General features: G+C 40.0%; 1 protein-coding gene across 4 annotated transcripts in view; it reads right to left on the reverse strand.

Annotated features, from left to right (window-relative positions):
• The window catches only part of sytl5 (synaptotagmin-like 5), a 37,331-nt gene that overhangs the window by 15,879 nt on the left and 3,111 nt on the right, over positions 1-18,341 (reverse strand). For all 4 annotated transcript variants that reach the window (XM_067516567.1, XM_067516566.1, XM_067516565.1 and 1 more), the window contains 2 exons: positions 1,132-1,465; positions 828-1,043 (listed from right to left, as the gene is read on the reverse strand). In XM_067516567.1, coding sequence (XP_067372668.1) covers positions 828-1,043; positions 1,132-1,250 — 335 coding nt within the window. In that variant the 5' untranslated portion in view covers positions 1,251-1,465. The remainder of the gene's footprint in view (positions 1-827; positions 1,044-1,131; positions 1,466-18,341) is intronic.

Here is an 18,341-nt window from a genome sequence, read left to right on the forward strand (position 1 = left end):
GTTTTGTTAACATGAGAGTATAGGTTTAGTTTTCAATTTTTTAGTTAATAATAGCTAAAAATGCTGATAATAACGTCCAAAAATCAGTGTTGAAACCGTATTATCCTACTGCTTATTATTACAGCAGTAGAACGTGATAACTCATGCTTCCATTTGTCATAGTAACGTCACACACTCCACAACAGTCCAAATAGGGACAGTTAGAGCTACAAATGCTAGATTTGTTATTGCAAAAAGAGCTTAAAAAAACCCCTGGGACATCTAAGCCCTAAGCATAGTCTGAGACAACTACCACAACTAAAAGTAGATTATATGCTGAAAATGACCTGAAGCACAGTTTTTCTTCAATCTTTGAATATCTTCTTTGCAGATAATAACTCAAATGTAAATTTAAGGGACGTCTAAATACAGTGTAAAACAACCCGCCTGTGAAAAAACTGAGAACGTCAAGTGACTAAGAGAAGTGATGCATGATTTTGTGTGCGTGTGTGTGTGTGTTCCTTACCAATAAGAAATGTAAGCTAATTTAAGCTTTTAACAAAGCAACAATTAAACATAACCAATTACCATACTTAACTTTGAGGCATACCAAGAGAAACAAGTAGCTATAGGGAGTGATATCGTTTAATAATACAAAGTGCTGAAGAGAGTCATGTTGGGTCATGTGGGGGTTTTCCTTTAAGTCTTGGAAGGTCACTGAACACGACACCTAGGGCTCTCAAAGACTTATGGAGAGAGATGTGGTGCTATAAAGAATTTAATTCAAACCATCTGGAGCCTTTTCCTCCTGTAATCACTATCCTGGGCTCTGCAGCTATCACACTTACGAGATCTTGGCACAAACATTACACTTCCACTGGCGTCCATTAGGAGTTGCAATGCGACAGTCATTGCAGACGCGTAGCTGACACTCCTCGCAGAGATCTCCGCGGTTGAAGATCAGGCCCAAACTCTTCAGGCACCGAACGCACTGTCGCTCCCCTAAATCCTGTGGCCGACGAGAACCTTTTACTTTGATTTCCAGCAGCTCATTCTTCAACTTCCTGCGGGGTATAAACAGGAGAATAAAGACACTGACAAAAGTCATAGTGAGAAAACCATTAATCCAAATGGGAATTCTGAGGTTCTTACCGAATCCTCTTCTCCTCTCGTTTCCTCAATTTCTCGTCCTTCTGCAGCACCTTGAGAATCATGTCTCTTTCATTTTCCAGCAGAAAGGAGAGGTTCAGATCCTCCCTGATTTTCTCCATTGGTCCCTCAGTTAGACCCAGGTGCTCAAAATGACCAACAAAAGGTGTTGGATGAAGGAAGTCAGAAGGAACTACATAATTAGGTTTCTGTAATGGTCATCTGATGACTGGGTTGTTCATTAAGCATACACATCGTATGAACTTCCCAGCCACACCCCAGTGTTTCCTCTTCTACTGTTCGGAAAATGGACAAGATGTGGCCACTCGTCTGAAACCTACACATGGTCAAACAGACAAACGGACATATTGAACATTAATAACTAAGAGTCAGCAGTAAATGTGCAGGTTAATGTGCTTGTCTTTTGGCCAGTTTCAAATATATGAATTCAAATAAGATAATTTGCAGAAACACAAGAGGAAGCAAAAGTAATTGGTCGACATTTGACAGCTCTGCAGCAGCTTAATAACCTCCTAATTAGGCTCCAGGTCTGACAGTCAGAGCACAACACCCACATTTCTCAGCTTCCATTTGCAAAGCTCCGTCTTTCCCTGATATTCACAGAGCCTTACATTAATTATCTGAACACCTGCATGCCAATGCACACAGCCACATTATGTTCACTTGGCAGCTTTTATACAAACTGACTCCACTCAAGTAGCATCTGTGAGGATGGTAATGTTGGGCCATCACCTTGGTCCAGATGGGAGAATGAGAAGTGATGGGAGGATGCAATATAATGTATTACGGATATACAAACATTTTTGAGGGCTGATCCTACTGATGCAACTTAACTTTGCCAGCATCAAACTCACATTTTTCATTTTAGTGAAACTGTGGCTTACCATAAAATTTGGTGCAGGCATTTATGTTGCTCTCAGGATATAGCAAAGAAACTGCAATGACTTTGCTGACAGCTTAATATTTATACATTAACATTTGTCCACAGAGTTTATGACTAAATGCATGCCAAATTGATTTTTATGGGTTACTGCTAAAAAACAAATGTGAGCATTGTCTCACTGAGCTGCTGGCATAGACTCTTGTGCAGGACTGTTAGAGTTCTGTTCAATTCACCACCACATGAGCTGTAGCTGCTCTGACAATGAGAAGATATTCACAGGGGGAAGGGTGAAGATAAAGACTGTGCCCCCGCTGTGGGAATGTCAAGTGGCCCGGATGTTTTCTGATGCTTTCAATGAATTAAATTTTAATGAAACACACACACGTGCACACATACACACACACACACACACCTTGTTGCAGTACATGATCAGCCAACTTTTGTGAGCAACTTGATTTGCACAAAATTATTCTTTCCGCTGTCAATAAAACCATCTGTGAGCACCTGAAACCAGTCAAAACAAATATAAAGGGTTATGTGAGGCACTGAGGAGAGGGATAAAATTCTGCCAGGGCCTGTGTCAATGAAATTGGGAAATAAAAGTTGAACGGAGTGAAGGGACCTGCACGGGCCCACACCAGCCTCCTTCAGTCCTTATTCATTATAGTTTCTTTCATCCTCTTCCTTTGTCCTCTCATCTCTCCCTTTCACTTTACATGAATTAGCACTAATGAAGCGGTACACATCTTCTCAGGTCCATTGGCAGCCAAAGACACATCATGACATCAGTGATTACAGCATTTTAAGCTGAACTGCTGCTGCACTGTAGCTAATGAAAAGATATTTCTTTCACGTTTAAAATGTGAGGTAAAGATATAATAGAGGCAACATTTGGATGTGCCTTTGCATTTATAGGATTTAAACAACTATTCTTTGAAAAATGACCAGTTTGCTCAGTAACAGATTTCCTGAATGCTGAGGGCAAGAACTGTATCAACCTGATTAACAATAAGCTGGAAAATACACTATATTGCCAAAGGTATTCGCTCATCCATCCAAATAAATGAATTCAGGTGCACAAAGCAGGGTCCATAAAGACATGGGTGAGTGAGTTTTGTGTGGAAGAACTTGGCTGGCCTGCACAGAGTCCTGACCTCAACCAGACAGAACACCTTTGGGGTGAATTAGAGCGAAGACTGCGAGCCAGGCCTTCTTGTCCAACATCAGTGTCTGACCTTACAAAGGCACTTCTAGAAGAATGGTCAAAAATTCCCATAAACACACTCCTAAACCTTGTGAAAAGCCTTCCCAGAAGAGTTGAAGGTGTTATAGCTGCAAAGGGTGGGCCGACATCATATTAAACCCTATGGATTAAGAATAGGATGTCACTAAAGTTCATATGGGTCAAAAGGCAGGTGAGCGAATACTTTTGGCAATATAGTGTAGCACCCTGTCCAAACAGAACCACATCACTCTGGAGGGGCTTGGGGTTGGGCCTCAAAAAGCTGACCTCTCAGTTTGTAAATGCTCCAATCCCCCCCACACACTTTTTTGAGTGCAATGCAATGAATGTCTTTGAGGACAAACTTAGAGAATTTTAGTTTTTAAATAAAAATTATATCCTCAGTCGTTGATCTAGCTTTTCACCTTGCCCATGGACTTTTTGAGCAGAGACAGTTCTAATCAGTTTTTTAGTAAGACCGAGCATTTACAGTCACTTCTCCTGGTCTACAGCCACAGTGAGGCTTTGAGCTAAATAGGGACCTCAACATTCTGCTGATGTGCTGAAGTTTTCAGGTGATGTTCACAGTACTCCTGCAGTGTGTTCCCATGCTAACATTTGCCAAGTGATGCCTCACCCATGTTACAGCCACAGCTAATGGGATTGTCATTAGTTTCTTCACATTGCGTCATATATTGGACAATTTTAAACCCATTCTGGCACCAAATGAGAATAGGGGCCAACCAACATCATTACTGATGATGACAGCTGATTTAAAGCAAATGTAAATATAAAGCAAAAAAGGAGAATTGCCTAAACAACACATGAGATCATAGCAGACAAGAAACTGGTCTACATGATAGTACTGTCATACTAGGCAAATGACCATGACTTGGTCAACAACATAAATAAAGTGAAATATTTATCGGCACCTCAATCATATTACAGTGGTTTCTCAGAGGCTGAATTGTGTGCTACAGTAGGGGTGGTGTCCTGATGCAGCCCTCCTTGAGTACACATAGCACACATTCCCACTGCTGATCTTTCTGCCCTGAGTAAACACAAGTGAGGAGACAGAAAAACTTTGGCTTCTGCGTGGAGGAAATGCACTGCACTAATAAAGTAGCTTGCAGGAACACACGGTGACTCACAGCTTTGTCCACACACAGTGTGAGGAAGGTTCTGATCTTTTCCACCATTCACAATTCATGTTGTTCAAGCATGTAATGGATCATTTGTCACAGAGTCTGTGGTGTATTGTGAACCACAAAGCTACATTTTGTAACTCTGTGGCATTTTACCGTCAGTCAACCTGGCGTTTTCTGCAGGTGGTCGAGCTCACAGACAGCCGAATCAATCTGCCAATTAATGACTGCAGGTGTGGTGGGAGCACATGCCCTCCGGTTGGCAGACAAGCAAAGTAGAAATGGATAGGAAATGAACATAGGATAAACATAAAATACTGTCATTATGAACGAATCAGCGTAAAAGCAAGAGAAATGATGGACAAGACACGTGTTTAAGGCCATGACTCAAGGCCACACGTACATGCCTCAAATCAGTTTCAGTTCATCAGTGCTTTCATCATCTCGAACTCTTGAGATGATTGAGTGTTTTGATGGAAAATGTTCAAATGTAAGTAGTCTCAGTGGGAACAGACTGTAACATGACTAATTTTATTGTGCGCCGACATTACAAAAGGCTCCAGGTTTGTGATTTCTACAACACGTTACGTTTTGGATAGAAGCACTGTGCAAACAGCTCTGTCTGGGTTTATGGCATCAGTCTATTGACTTTTTATAATTTATATATAGAAAACACCTGTTTGTCTACGTAGCCAAAGCCTGATATCTTGTCAATGTGAGCCACATTGTTGCTCTGTGTGTTGTATCCTGATTAACACGGGCACATTCAGCATTCTGCTGCTGTAAAATGGTGAATTTTCCTGTCATTTGTTTAGAAAGTGTGTTTTTTTCTCCTCTGGCATCAAACTCACCAGTGCTCCCAAGAGTACAACGACAAACATCTCTCATTAACAGATGTTTAGAGCCTCATGTATTGCTGAAAATAGAATTTAACTAAGTAAAAGCAGTGATGGTCAGGCCTTGGTTATGCTGCTAAATGCAACTATGACTGCTTTTACTGACAGGCTGAAAGACAGTATATTCAACTAAGCTATGGTGCTTTTTATCGGTTATGGAATATTAATTTGAGGTTGTTTGAAAGGGTGACTGTGTTATTTCTTCTTTGATCAGTTATTGCTCAGAGTCAAAAACCTTAAGTGGTAAAATAGAAATGTGTAAAATGATAATCATATTAGTACAATATAATTTTACTGCTATTCAATAAATAAAAGAAATATTTTGCAGCCCTGGTAAATCTTCAGTATCCTGCACTCTGCTCAGCTCATATTTCTTCCTCTTATTCACTCTTCACTCTCCTCAGCAGCAGGGCAGCTATATCCTATTTGTGCAGAAGCTTTGAAAGTATTGCACTGACACCTTTTCACTCTGTGTGGATGTGGTTACAAAACCTTTCTGTGAGAGAGTTAAAGAGGGATGAATCAGAGTGAGGGAAAATTATGCAGTGTGTGGTGTATTTTTTGCAGAAATGTGGGTCAAACCCCCGACCTCTCCAAATTGAAAATTCATCCGTTCTGACTGCAGCTTTAACCTCGTTTTTTTCTCCTTCTTCAGCAAACAGCAGCACAGGTCTTAACTCAAAAGATCTCTTTCACCTTAAAGATGCTAAATCAATTCTACTACAGCTCCTTCAGTTTGTATCAGTGCCTCTTGAGAGGCTGAATCTTTTTCACATATTTTCAGCTATTATATTATATTTTCTAGCATATACAGACTACACCATGTCCAAATGATTGATAAATTATACAAACCACCAGTTCCAGGTAACAGACAGCTGTATGAGGCTGTTAACCTCTGCCTAGATTGTTTTCTTCAATTTGATGTGAACTTTCAGTTTTTGAAGCACTTTGGCTCTGTTCTGCTCTGGTTAAATGTAGATCTCTTAAATCCTTGTGGCTCACAGGATGCTGTACATTTTCTTCTTGAATCATTAATGCAACACTGTAAACACTGATGATGAATGGCAGAGAGCATCTCTGGTGACCATTAAAAATCAGATAATTTCAGCTGAGCCACAGATCTCCTTCTGCTGGCTGTACATACACACACACACTTTTCATCAACAAAAGTCAGTAATGATACACTTCACAGCTGCTTACACTGGTGTCATGGCACAAAACCACAAATATAACATACTCTGACTTACTGTATTATCTGCAACAACAAGTAGGTTTTCTGACTGGATATACAGTATTGCTCCTTGTGGCTGCCCTGTGGGAATTACCATAATTACCAGACTATGTGTACTTAGTCATTACATCAACATTCTAGTCATGAATACAATGGAAAACCACCCACTTTGAGTGTTAGGGTGTTTTTCAGTGGCTGTTATCAGCTGTTACTTGGGCCATGTTGGAGTGTTAGTACAACACAACTCACCGTCGACTCAGTAGACTATAATCATGTGCTGGACCTTTTATGTCATGGTTATGATAATAAATGAGGGGTTTAGAACAAAAACCCATTGGTTATGTTTAGGGACAGATTGGGGTTTGGGTTTAACTAACAAAATTGAAAACTCTGACCATTAGCTACAAACAGTCTTTTCTGTGTTTTGTCACTTACATGTCAACGATGTTGCAGAAAGACAATGAATTGATCTGACTAACAACAGTTCCTGTGAAACCAAAACAATAAGATGCAAACATTATTTTCTGTTAGAAACTGAATCCATTATTGTCAACGCCTAAACTTAATTTCTTTAGCAACACAACTTGTTCACAGACTCTTGTGAAAGAAAGGCTGTAGTACAAACTGGACTTTAAAGCCAAGCAGGATTGCACTAACTCCTTTACTCAAGCAGTAATTCCAAAGGGAAATATTACCGCCCTGACAGATGATGTTCAACAACAACGCTCAGCAGACATAAAATTCAATTGGTTTTCTAATGAAGAGGACAAGGTGAAGCACAAAACTCTTGAGATACATTTCCACAGATAAAACCCACGGTTAGGCCAATCAAATTTAGTAGGAGTGACAACAACAGTGTGTGGACAGACAGAGTTGTCTTCATAAAGCCCTCAGTAAACACAGGATCTTTCTCATGCTTTGTGCCTTTAACAGCAGCGTTCTGCAGATTCTGACAAAAATCCAAATGTGTGCTTTTTTCCCAATTCACCTTCCTTATCTCAGCTTGAAGAAAATGAAGCAAATAACATTTGTCCATCTCAGCTGAGCATCTCCCTGCATGTAATCCACTTCCTGAAATCGGATGTGGTCCTGTGTTCACAGGGAGGTGAAATCAATAGGCAGCCATCGTCTTCACAGACAGCTCAGGAAGAGATAAGGAAAGCTGGAGGAGACGGAGAGAACTCTGGGAAGGGACCGATCTGGGTGAGGGGATGAAAGGACTGCACGGTTACCGATACGTTATATGGTTGGACTGTGTGTACATTTCATTCAAGTGGTGACCTCAATATTGGTTTAGCTTTGTTTCTCATTGATGCGCACACACACACACACACACACACACACACACACACACACACACACACACACACACACACACACACCTACACACACACACACACACACACACACACACACACACACACACACACACACACACACACACACACCACTGCAGTGCGCTAATAACTCTCTCTCTCAGCTTGGAGACCTGTCTGACAACCTGTCCATGTCACCAGCAATCAAGCGAAGGACCTGTCTGCAATCCCATCACTCCATCCAAAGCTCATCCAGGTTTGTCAATCCGAATCCAATTTGAAGCCTTAATGACCTGGTTGGCTCAAAGGTAAAGAAGCCGCATTAGACAGAGATTTGAATAATTCACTTCCTTTAAGCCTGACACTTTAGATAACAGCAATGAGCAGTGTTAATATTGGCACCCGATTTTGAATTAGTGTACTGCAAGTCTTAGGGCGTTTTCATACCCTAAAGTCCAAACTACCAATACTGCTTGACACCTTGTAAAAAAGATACAGCGTCACCCTACAGTTTATTAAAAACCTGGTGTTTAGGGCTGGACTGAGACCACATCAAGCAAAGTGTCTCAGGGCTTTTGTCCACACACTTGTGTGATTGCTGTGTTCAGACCTGCGTGAATGAACCGCACCAAGGGGGAAAATGAACTGGAGTTCAAGTTAATTAAACTAACCGAGGAAGGTTGGAAAATGCCATAAGTCACATTTGTTGTTGTGGATGAGGTGTTAGTGTTTGTGTTCATACATTATGTCCAATACGTTTTGTAAAAGCTGAATTCACTCATATGTGAATTAAGTAAAGTTAAAATGAATACAGGTATATTTCTTTAATAAAAATCTAGATGAAGGATAATACAGTTTATTGTTTGAATGCATTGATCAAAAATCAAATACATTTTGTCATTGTTTTCTTTTGGCCTCCGATTATGAATCTTCAATAACAGTGGATTTAAGCTCAAAGGGAGACATCTTCCACCACAACAGGATCCATGCTTTAATCCAATTTCTCAACTGGCAATAAATGTTCATGCTTGAAGTAGAGATTCACATTAGCACAGTAGATTGGTAAAGGTCTGGGTGTGCTTGAAAAAAACTGATTCACATGTCTGAAAGCAGCCTGGGGTGAAAGCCTGCCATCATGGAGAGGGGTGAGACACGATAATCGCTCAAAGGGGGAAAACATCACGCACTTTCTGACAGTCTCTCTTCAGAAGCATTCATGGTGTTGCACTTGTTTGTAATAACAAAAGGTGACAGCAGCAGTTGTGTAGCACATGAAAAAAAGGCTTGACAGAAAAGTTCAAATGGCGCTTCACACTTAGTCAACTGGTCAACATCAATGATTGTTGGAAATTTCGTCCACACGCTCCCATTTCATGGTCCTCTCTCTTTTCATTTTAGCAGCTGAGTGAAATGCTAAGACTGCCTTGGTGAATCTTTGTGGTCATGTCCGGATCTTCAGCTTTTCCATCCACCTTCACAACTACCAGTACTTGAAACAGCTATAACAATTTTTAGATAAAGTCAGGCAAAACATTAGAAGAATAAATTTGATTTAACCAAACTAAACAAGGTTGGTCTTCAAGGGCGACGCCTGCAGAGTTAAAAAATGTTCGAAAAAGTGTGGACAAAGGGGGTTTCATGATGTGACAAACACCTAATTTGAAGAGAAAACTGGAATACTGGAAACAATATCTGTTACTTTTTTATGATTCTTTAAACCCATCTTTCCCAATTCCTCTCTGTCCCCAAGCTGCTGTTTAGGAAGCCATTTACCTTACATTTGCATTATTTATGTTTCCCTACACCCAATCAGAAAAGGGCCTAATGAATAATGCAAACTGTCTTATGCTGCATCGGTAATTGAGTAATGGCTGCTGCTTGAGACATATACAGTGTCCTCTAAACTATTGGAATGGATAATTAATTTTCTTTATTTGCTGTAAACTGAAGACAATTAGGACTGAGTGGGGGTTGTCATTCGAAAATTCTGAATTTTAGCTGGGTTAAGGTCTGCTGATTGGCTAAGTCCTTTGTTGAATTCACAGCATATTTTGGAACATTGCTGCATGATAAAACTCCTCCCAAGAATTTTAGATGTATTTGAGTTTTATCATCAATAAAAGATCAATGAGCCTGTTCCAGAAGCAGCCACACAAGACCAAGCCAAAACAGGACCTCCAACAAGCTTAATCGATTGGCTGGTATGGTTAAGGTCTGTGCTCATGGTGCTGTACCAGCACCTCCACATATAGGGACTTTTTCTTGTGTACCAGCAGTTCTCATAAGCTGTTGTGAGAAGTGCTGGCACATGCTATAATGCACGGTGAGAATACGATCGACCATCCACTGAGTTTACACTGATTAAATCAATTCCAACAAGACAAAATAATGCTACAAGAAAACCACATATACCTTCACAGCCATGACTACTTGTTTTCTCCTCAGGATTTCTGTGGCTCATTAATTCTGTGCCTCCTGACCTTGTTTTCAGTTTTCTTGACATTTTATCAGTGGATCGTGTTTTGACAGTGCTGCTGTAGGATATTACTGCCCCAATGTGAGGTTGCAAAACGAGTTCTATGTAACCACAACAAAAAAAGAATCTGATCATACAACCTGAACAGTTTCAACTAATCATTATTGTTTAAAAATCCATCACAAACACACACCTGAGAAAGAAGAAACACCTGTCAGTTACATGTTCCACATGTTTGAAAGAGAAAACAATTGGAGGCCCTCCACTGTTGAGCAGCTAAATTCCTGTATCAAGCAAGCATGGGAGCAAATTCTACTTTTAAAAATTAAGTCATATGGACCTCTCAGTTCCCAAACAGCTTACAGAGTGCTCTTAAAAAAGGGTGGGGGGGCATGCATCACAGCGGGAAATGTAATTTGAGACCCGCTATTTGAGATCTCTCTACAATCAAATTAAAAATTAACAGATTATATTTTTTTTATTAACAGACAACTAATTTATCAATTTTACTATAGTTTTTAATATTGAATGATTTTCAGATTTAGAATAAATGGCCCTTTAGAAACTAACTAAATTGATAAAAATTACCCCCCCCCCATGATTTAGACATAATACCTAAAGAATATAATAGCCTATGAAATTATGTAAAACCAATGGCACATTTTTCCCCTTTGTACAAAGACTTCGGGGTATATTCATTCTGCATTATTGTTAAAAAGTCAACTTCATCAATTCTAGACTTTACTTTAGAGTGTAAATGTAAATGAATGCCTTTAAACTTTCCTCTGGCTTCCTTATATTACAAATATTTCTCTGCTTCTAAGTACTCCTCCAGATGACATCATCCGGAGGAGTTTTTTATCATTAGGAGTTCAGATGATGTCATATGGAGGAGCTCTGGAAAAGCAGCTTGACCTTGATTACAACCTCCATTGTTTTTTTAATTTCCAGCTAGAAAAAGAGATATTTTAAAATAGGAAAGTTTAATGGCATCCATTTACATATCCTACCCAAACTACATCTAAAAGGAGAAAGTTCAATATTAGTGAAGATGTCCTTTAAGATAATGATCCCAGTATTTCCTTCCCCACTGCCTTTCAGACTCTGTGTATGACCACCACCACTGTTTAGTGCAATTACTATCTAGTCATGACATTTAAAATGCTGCCCTTACAGGCATGAAGGCCACATGTCACACCCTCCGTAACATTACAACTCTCCGAGGAGCCGCCAGCAGTAATGACCTATCTAGCCTGCAGCCCTCCACAGTTTCCTACAGGGCTCAATGGAGCAGAAAATAGGAAAAATAAAACAACAGAGTGAGCGACTTTAAAAACCTCATCCAACCCCATCCCCTCATGTTCGCAGCACTCCTCTTCTTACTTTCTACTCACCAGCTTTCACCTTCTCTGAACTCCCCTGCATTATTCTTATCTGAATGCCACTTATTGTCATTGCATTGATGGGTTGTTTGTGTCATTTCACCTGCTAGTTAAAAGGAAAGGGCAGCGTGGGCTCCGGAAAGGACTGCCACTCCATATAGATCAGCAGAGGAAGCACAGAGGTGAAGAGGAAAAATGGACGATTTGTTTGGTTGTGATGTGTTGTTGGGTGTGACGCATGGAATAAAGACTCCCAGTAAGAGAAGAGCAGATCTGCACTAAAGCAAAAAAGGAGCAAGGCAGTTAGGCTGGGTGCTCGCCACTGACTTCAATACAAGTTAAATGTTCTGACCTTGACAGTTTTGTTTTTCAACTCACGGGAAGTTACTGCACATTTGAGAACAAAGCTCTGTGTGAGAGGAATGCAGAAAAGAGAGACCTTTGTTCTCCTAATGTGGCAGATAAAACACTGTAATGTGATCACTGTTCCATGACTCACAGTCATAAAGATTTGAGGAAAATTGCTTGTCAAAAATGCTGTGGTATAAAAAATAAATAAAAACCAACCAATCGATCAGACAAATCCACAAAAGTAGTTTAAATCTGACCCAATGCTAAAATTTGTTCGGGGAACCCACCAATCAGAAATCAGACTTGATTAGTATAGTTTCTGGCATGACCTACAGTCATAGTAACTCTTACTTGCTTGTAGCTGCCACATTTACGTGAGCTCAGGGAACATACTAATACTATTATTGTGATGTCAGCAGAATGGGGAAAAACACCTTTTATTCCATCTCGGGAGTGTTCGGGTTAAGGTCGTTAGCCTTAATGCTTGGCTTGTAGTCACACTGGTCTTAAATTTGGTGAAATGACATGAAGTGACTGCAGCTTTCAAATGCTAACATTGGCGTATTGGCTGAGGCTGATGGGATCGTCAATAGTTTTGTATTTTATTTTATAGGACGGACAAATTAAATGTTGCTGGCTCACAAGAAACGTCTAGATTTATTACAATTCACCCTCTGGGCTGGATATAAGCATGGATTAGGCCATATATCTCTGTTTGAATCCGTCCCAAGCCAAACACATTGTTTTTTCTTGTACCAGCTCTTAACCAAAAGCAACATAGCCACTATAGGCTCATCATTTCACTGTTTAATAGCACCTCAAATTAGAAGGAAGAAATAATTCATTCCAAATATTTACAATTACACTTATTTATCCTAACCTATATGACTGAACCTGAACCTAAACATGACTTCTAAATTTCTGTCCTAACTAGGTAACCACAGACCAGTAGGAGGTTCCAAATGAATTCCAAAGGCCGGCTGTGGTCTTTGTGTGTGGAGCTGGCATGTTATCCCAGTGCTTATGTGGGTTTCCTCCAGGTAATCTGGTTTCCAGGCACAGTCCAAAGACATGCATGTTAGGATAATTGGTGACTCCAAATTGCCAATAGATGTGAATGATTGTTTGGCTGTATGCCTCTCTGAGTTGGCCCTGGTTAGACCAGCAACCTGTTCAGGACATGTTTAAGATAATGGATGGATGGACATCTTCATTTCCCTCTTGTCTTGGGGGTGTTTTGCCTGCAGGAATTGAAATGGATGCTGAACTTCATTATGGTAATAAAAGCACTGGTGAGCTCAGAGAAAACAAAAGGCCTGAAAGACCACAAAAAACAACTGTGGTGCATGACAGAACAATTCTCTCCCTGGTGAAAGAAAACCACTTGATGATAGAGGGGCAGACACAAAAACCCACCAGGAGTCTAGTCGATTTTTAGCACTTTTCATAGACAACGGCACCTGAGACCCCCTGCCCTATGAACCTTGAATTGAAAAAAGAAAATCTCCTTCCTAAAAACCCTCTAATAGAAATAGAGAGGCAGACAGACAGAAATATAGACAGATAAGTAAACTAAGAAGAAGCAAACATGTACCAGAATGAACAGTCCAGGGACAAAGACCATGTAATAAAGAATTATACAACCAAAAATTGACACTATATAAGGGACGTATGCATCTCTGTTTCAAATCCAACAATCAGGACCATATTTTGACCAGATCATGATCATGATTCTAAATATGACCTGATCTATGACCTGACCTGTTTAAGACCAGTGTGTCACTTTGCTAGGCATCTTAAGTATTAAAGTTGACATAATACAATACATGGTGCATATTCTTAAATAAATATACTCAGAATTTAATCATAAACAAACTTGGGAGTTAAGGGGCCCACATTCGACTTTTGCCTCAAGAATCCTGTGTGCGTTTCCCTTTGGGGAGAACGTGGATGTCTGTACCAAACTTCAAAACTCACAGAGATAGTTATTAAAACATAATCTGGAGCCATGCTTCCAGCATCACTAAAAAGCATCCACAGTGCAGAGGATTCTCTCTGTGTGCTGTAGTGTACTTCATAGTACATTAAGCGACAAGGCTCTACATCACCTTATTCACTGCAATCATTCAGCAGATTTGTCCTTCAGAATATTAACCACTTAAACTCTTAACATGAAGCATGAGCCTTGGTAAAAGACAAACTGATATCTTTAACAAAACTGAAGAAACTCTCAATATATTCCATTTGTTTTTTCACTTTGGCAAAAAAACCTCAGCAAAAAAAATCTACAAAACACTGATGATAAATCTAAACGCTTATTTCCTGTTACTCTTCTCCTGCTTTGTTCCAATCTGCAGTTTCCCCAAAGCATTTTCTATAAATTAGCTTACTTGTTTCATAATGTGATTAATTACAGAAAGGACAAGAGCCTCAGTCTGACAGGAGGCGGAAACGCCAAACACAATCAGTGACCTTTGCTCCTTCAGTTTTCAGTATAATCAACATGCGCCATGTCTGCAGTTTGAAATGTATTTTCCCAAAAGTGAAAGAAGCATTGAAATGGTCCAGATTATAAGCCATAGTTTGCCATTTATGCCACAGATCTGGCACTGTTTAGCCTTAATATTGCAACTGTGAGATGGCTCAAGTGCAGACGGTTTGGTTGTTGTTGCATAAACTTGCACACGTGCAGGCACACACACTTCAGACAAAAAAAAATAAAATAAAGATCAACAGATAAAACAGATTAAAAAAAAGAATAAATGTAATTAATGGGCATCTGTCATGATTTGCACATTTCAGGAAAACTTCCCAGTGCAGAAGCCTTTTGTTCTTCAGCCAGATGAGTTCAGTGTTTCTGTGCTGTTACTATGAGCAGTTAAAGAACAAGAGATGAGAGGTTTTTAAATCGAGGCTAGATCTTATTAACCCAGATTCAGTGATGGCCTCTGCCGCTGCTTCACAGAGAGAAAGAGAGCTGTTCGGGTTATAAGCAGCTCCCCCTCTTTTCACCTACATGGCTGAATATTTCATAGCACTCCGTTCTTGTTAACTGCTGCTTTTCTGCTACATCTTACTGCACTTTGTATATTTGAGGCACTGCTGTCTAATGGAGAGAAGGAAATCCTCTGCAAGTGTGTGTGTGTGTGTGTGTGTGTTTGTGTGTGCGCGTGTTTTCGCGGCAGTGTTACCAGCTAGAACATGTGTGTAGTTAAATGCTGAAGGGATGCGACTGGATTATGATTCATTTTAAAATCAGCCCTGAGTCACATCTGTTTAATTACACTGCACATGGACATAGCTGAAACATTAAGGATTTAAAGCACAAAGAAATTCAGCCTTTAGAGGACAGATGGGTGTCTGGGCTGACTGCGCCTTCAGGACAGATCAAGGAATAAAGATCTTATAGCAACTCTCAAGGTTCTGACCAATTCTGGTTTTAAAATTATGTGTCTCTAGTTTCCCATTAAAAAACCATAAAGAAAGGCTCACTTGACTTGTTTTTATATCCATTTTATTTCCCTTTTCACCCTCTCTTAGCTCTTTTGTTAAAAAACATTTATATGCCGAGGATCATTGTGATGAGTAATTTTCAGACGGTCGTGACATTCATTGAAATACACTACTAATGAAGCAAAAACTCTAAAATCTTTCAGTCCCCAATGCCAGCTCACAGCATCCCACACATTTGAGGAAAATTCTGGCTATGAGTCAAAACAACAGCATCTGTAAAATAAGCAGTACGCAGCAACCAATATGCAGAGCACAGTGGATTTTGACAGAAAGGGCATCCTGATCTGCGTTTCAGCACAGCCAATTACGGAAATGTCCCGCGCGGGGGGGGGGGGGGGGGGGGGGGGGGGGGGTTGGGGTGTCCAGTGACTTGGACTTTCCAATTAGCTGATTCCCTCAGTAGCACATATGAAGGCTTAGCTGTATCTCCTAGTTTTAATTAAACAGTCGTGGCTTAAAGATCAGTTAGAAGCCATTAAGAAACTGAATAAAACTGCTGCTTTATGGCTTAAAACCGATTTGTAATGTACTATTAAATTAATAACTATTAACAAAACCATAAACTTGACTCTTAAAGTGGTTTTCATTAGAAAAAACGAAGCAACCTGGGTGAAAACATCCAGAGAAGTGTGCACCACCAACACTCAACACAGGGCCTCTCTAAGTGCCACTCTAAAAAGCACCTACAATCAGGACACAATGTACCTGAGGAATAAAACAGACAATCACAGGGGCTGAAATGGATAAACTCCCCTGGTGCCCTATGTGAGGAAAATAAAAAAAGACTGCTGAAAACACGGAGAAGAAATACAGACCCACAAAACAACTCAAAGGAAAGAACAAAACAGACAATGTTTTTTCCAGACACTGTGCCTTAGTGGTATGATCCAACAAAATAAATGCAGACATTTCGACCTTGCCCTTTACAACAAATACGGGTGAGGTCAGTAAACTCCACTGGAGCTCATTATGATTAATGCTCTGGATTATGCAAGCTACGTGTAGACAACATTTTTTTTACCTGCAATGACATCATGAAGCAGGTGACCTCTTGAATTATTGAGCAGGCTCAGTTTGACCTGATGAATGACAAAACGTTATGTATTGCTGCCTCGGCAGGAGATAAACGTGGAGGTTAGGTGCAGTTGTCTTGTAAGTATTACTGGTTTTTAAGAAATACAAATCACTTGTCCAAGACATGAGGACGGATGCCTGTCTGTTAAAGGGAAACTTCACCAATTTTCTACTTGCTCCCCATGGCTTTAGTTTAGTGTGTAAATGTACACTCAGGCTTTTAAACAATTTAAACCATTTAACACTAATGCCCATTATTCCATGACACTGTGGTTTTGTTAGAAATAATTTCTTTCACCCATTGATGTCATGACATCTGGAATAATTGTGTATTTATTTATTTAAGACAGTTATTAACACTGTTTGATGTTCGCTCTGCTGTGTTAACTTTTCCACATAACACACCCTAGTTAACATAATAGAGGAGATGGAAAACGTTTCTATTCAGTGCCTTTGCCCAATTTCCAGGTTGAAGTACCCCATCGTCCCATCGCAGCCCTCTGTCCTCCTCAGAGGTTCAGTTTAGCATCAGCAGCCCACACAGGAAAGTGTCCATACACAGAGGTTTAGGAGGGCAACACAGCAATCTATTACTTAACTGAGTCATTCCTCTCAGCACTGCCTCCAAATTACATTTCTGCTTTTGAGAATTTTTTTCTCCCTTCCCACATCTGCTGGGTAGGTGTGTGGACAGGCTGCCACTTACTGCCTAGCCACGGCTCTGATTGAACAGGGACGAGATGCATCTCTGGGGCCACATGGGGCTACAGGCTGCATATCAAGCGGGCATGCAGCACGCACTGGAGAGCCGTGGGTAAGAGAGGAATCAGTTAGTGGGAGGGAGGGAAACCCTGCACAACACGGCACTACAGAGATCAGACGATATTCACTGCAGCAGCACAGGCGAGCTGGATTACACCAGCTGAGGAACAAGCAGGATACAATCATGCAAATAATCGCAGATATAATAGAAGCTTTATAGAATAATATTCAATATAGCTCAGACTATACATATCCTGGACGAGGAAGTGAGCAATTTAAATTGAATTTATGCAAGAGACAAACAGGGCACCAGCAGCACTGCTCAGCATAGATGTGGTGAAGCAAGGAAGAGGGTTTATCTTTCAGGCTGACTTGAAACTTGCAGTTTCAAGTCGAGATACAGAGATTCAGCAGTGCTGTCATTTTATGTCTCTTAAGTCTGGACTGCAAGATGCTTACAAAGAGCAGGATGTGCTATTTTAGTTTTATTGTTCATTTAAACATTTGTTTTAGCATATTAAATGATCTTCTTTTCTAGGGCTGAAATCAGTTTAATAAATGAATCAACTACTGTGACAAAATGCAGATTCTGTGATATGGCTTGATCATTTTTTTTATATCAAATCATTGAGCCAATTAACAAATGATGAGTATTCATTTGTCATTTTAACAGTTAAATAAATTAATGAACTTATCAAGCAAACATTGGCTTGTTATAGCTTCTGAAATGTGAAAATTTGCTGTTTTTGTCTCTCAGAACATGTTCTGTACACAGTGTGTTTGTAATCTACAAGGGAAAGAACTGGAAGACTGTAGACGTTAGGCTCTAGAAAATGTGTAATTTATCACATTTTTGTGACATATGTAATCAACTAGTAAATCAAAGACAAACTGAATGTTAAACTGGTGATACTTAATAACAATAAATGTAATTTTACATC

This window comes from Channa argus, chromosome 9, assembly GCF_033026475.1.
Source record: "Channa argus isolate prfri chromosome 9, Channa argus male v1.0, whole genome shotgun sequence".
In the NCBI taxonomy this organism is placed as follows: Eukaryota; Metazoa; Chordata; class Actinopteri; order Anabantiformes; family Channidae; genus Channa; species Channa argus.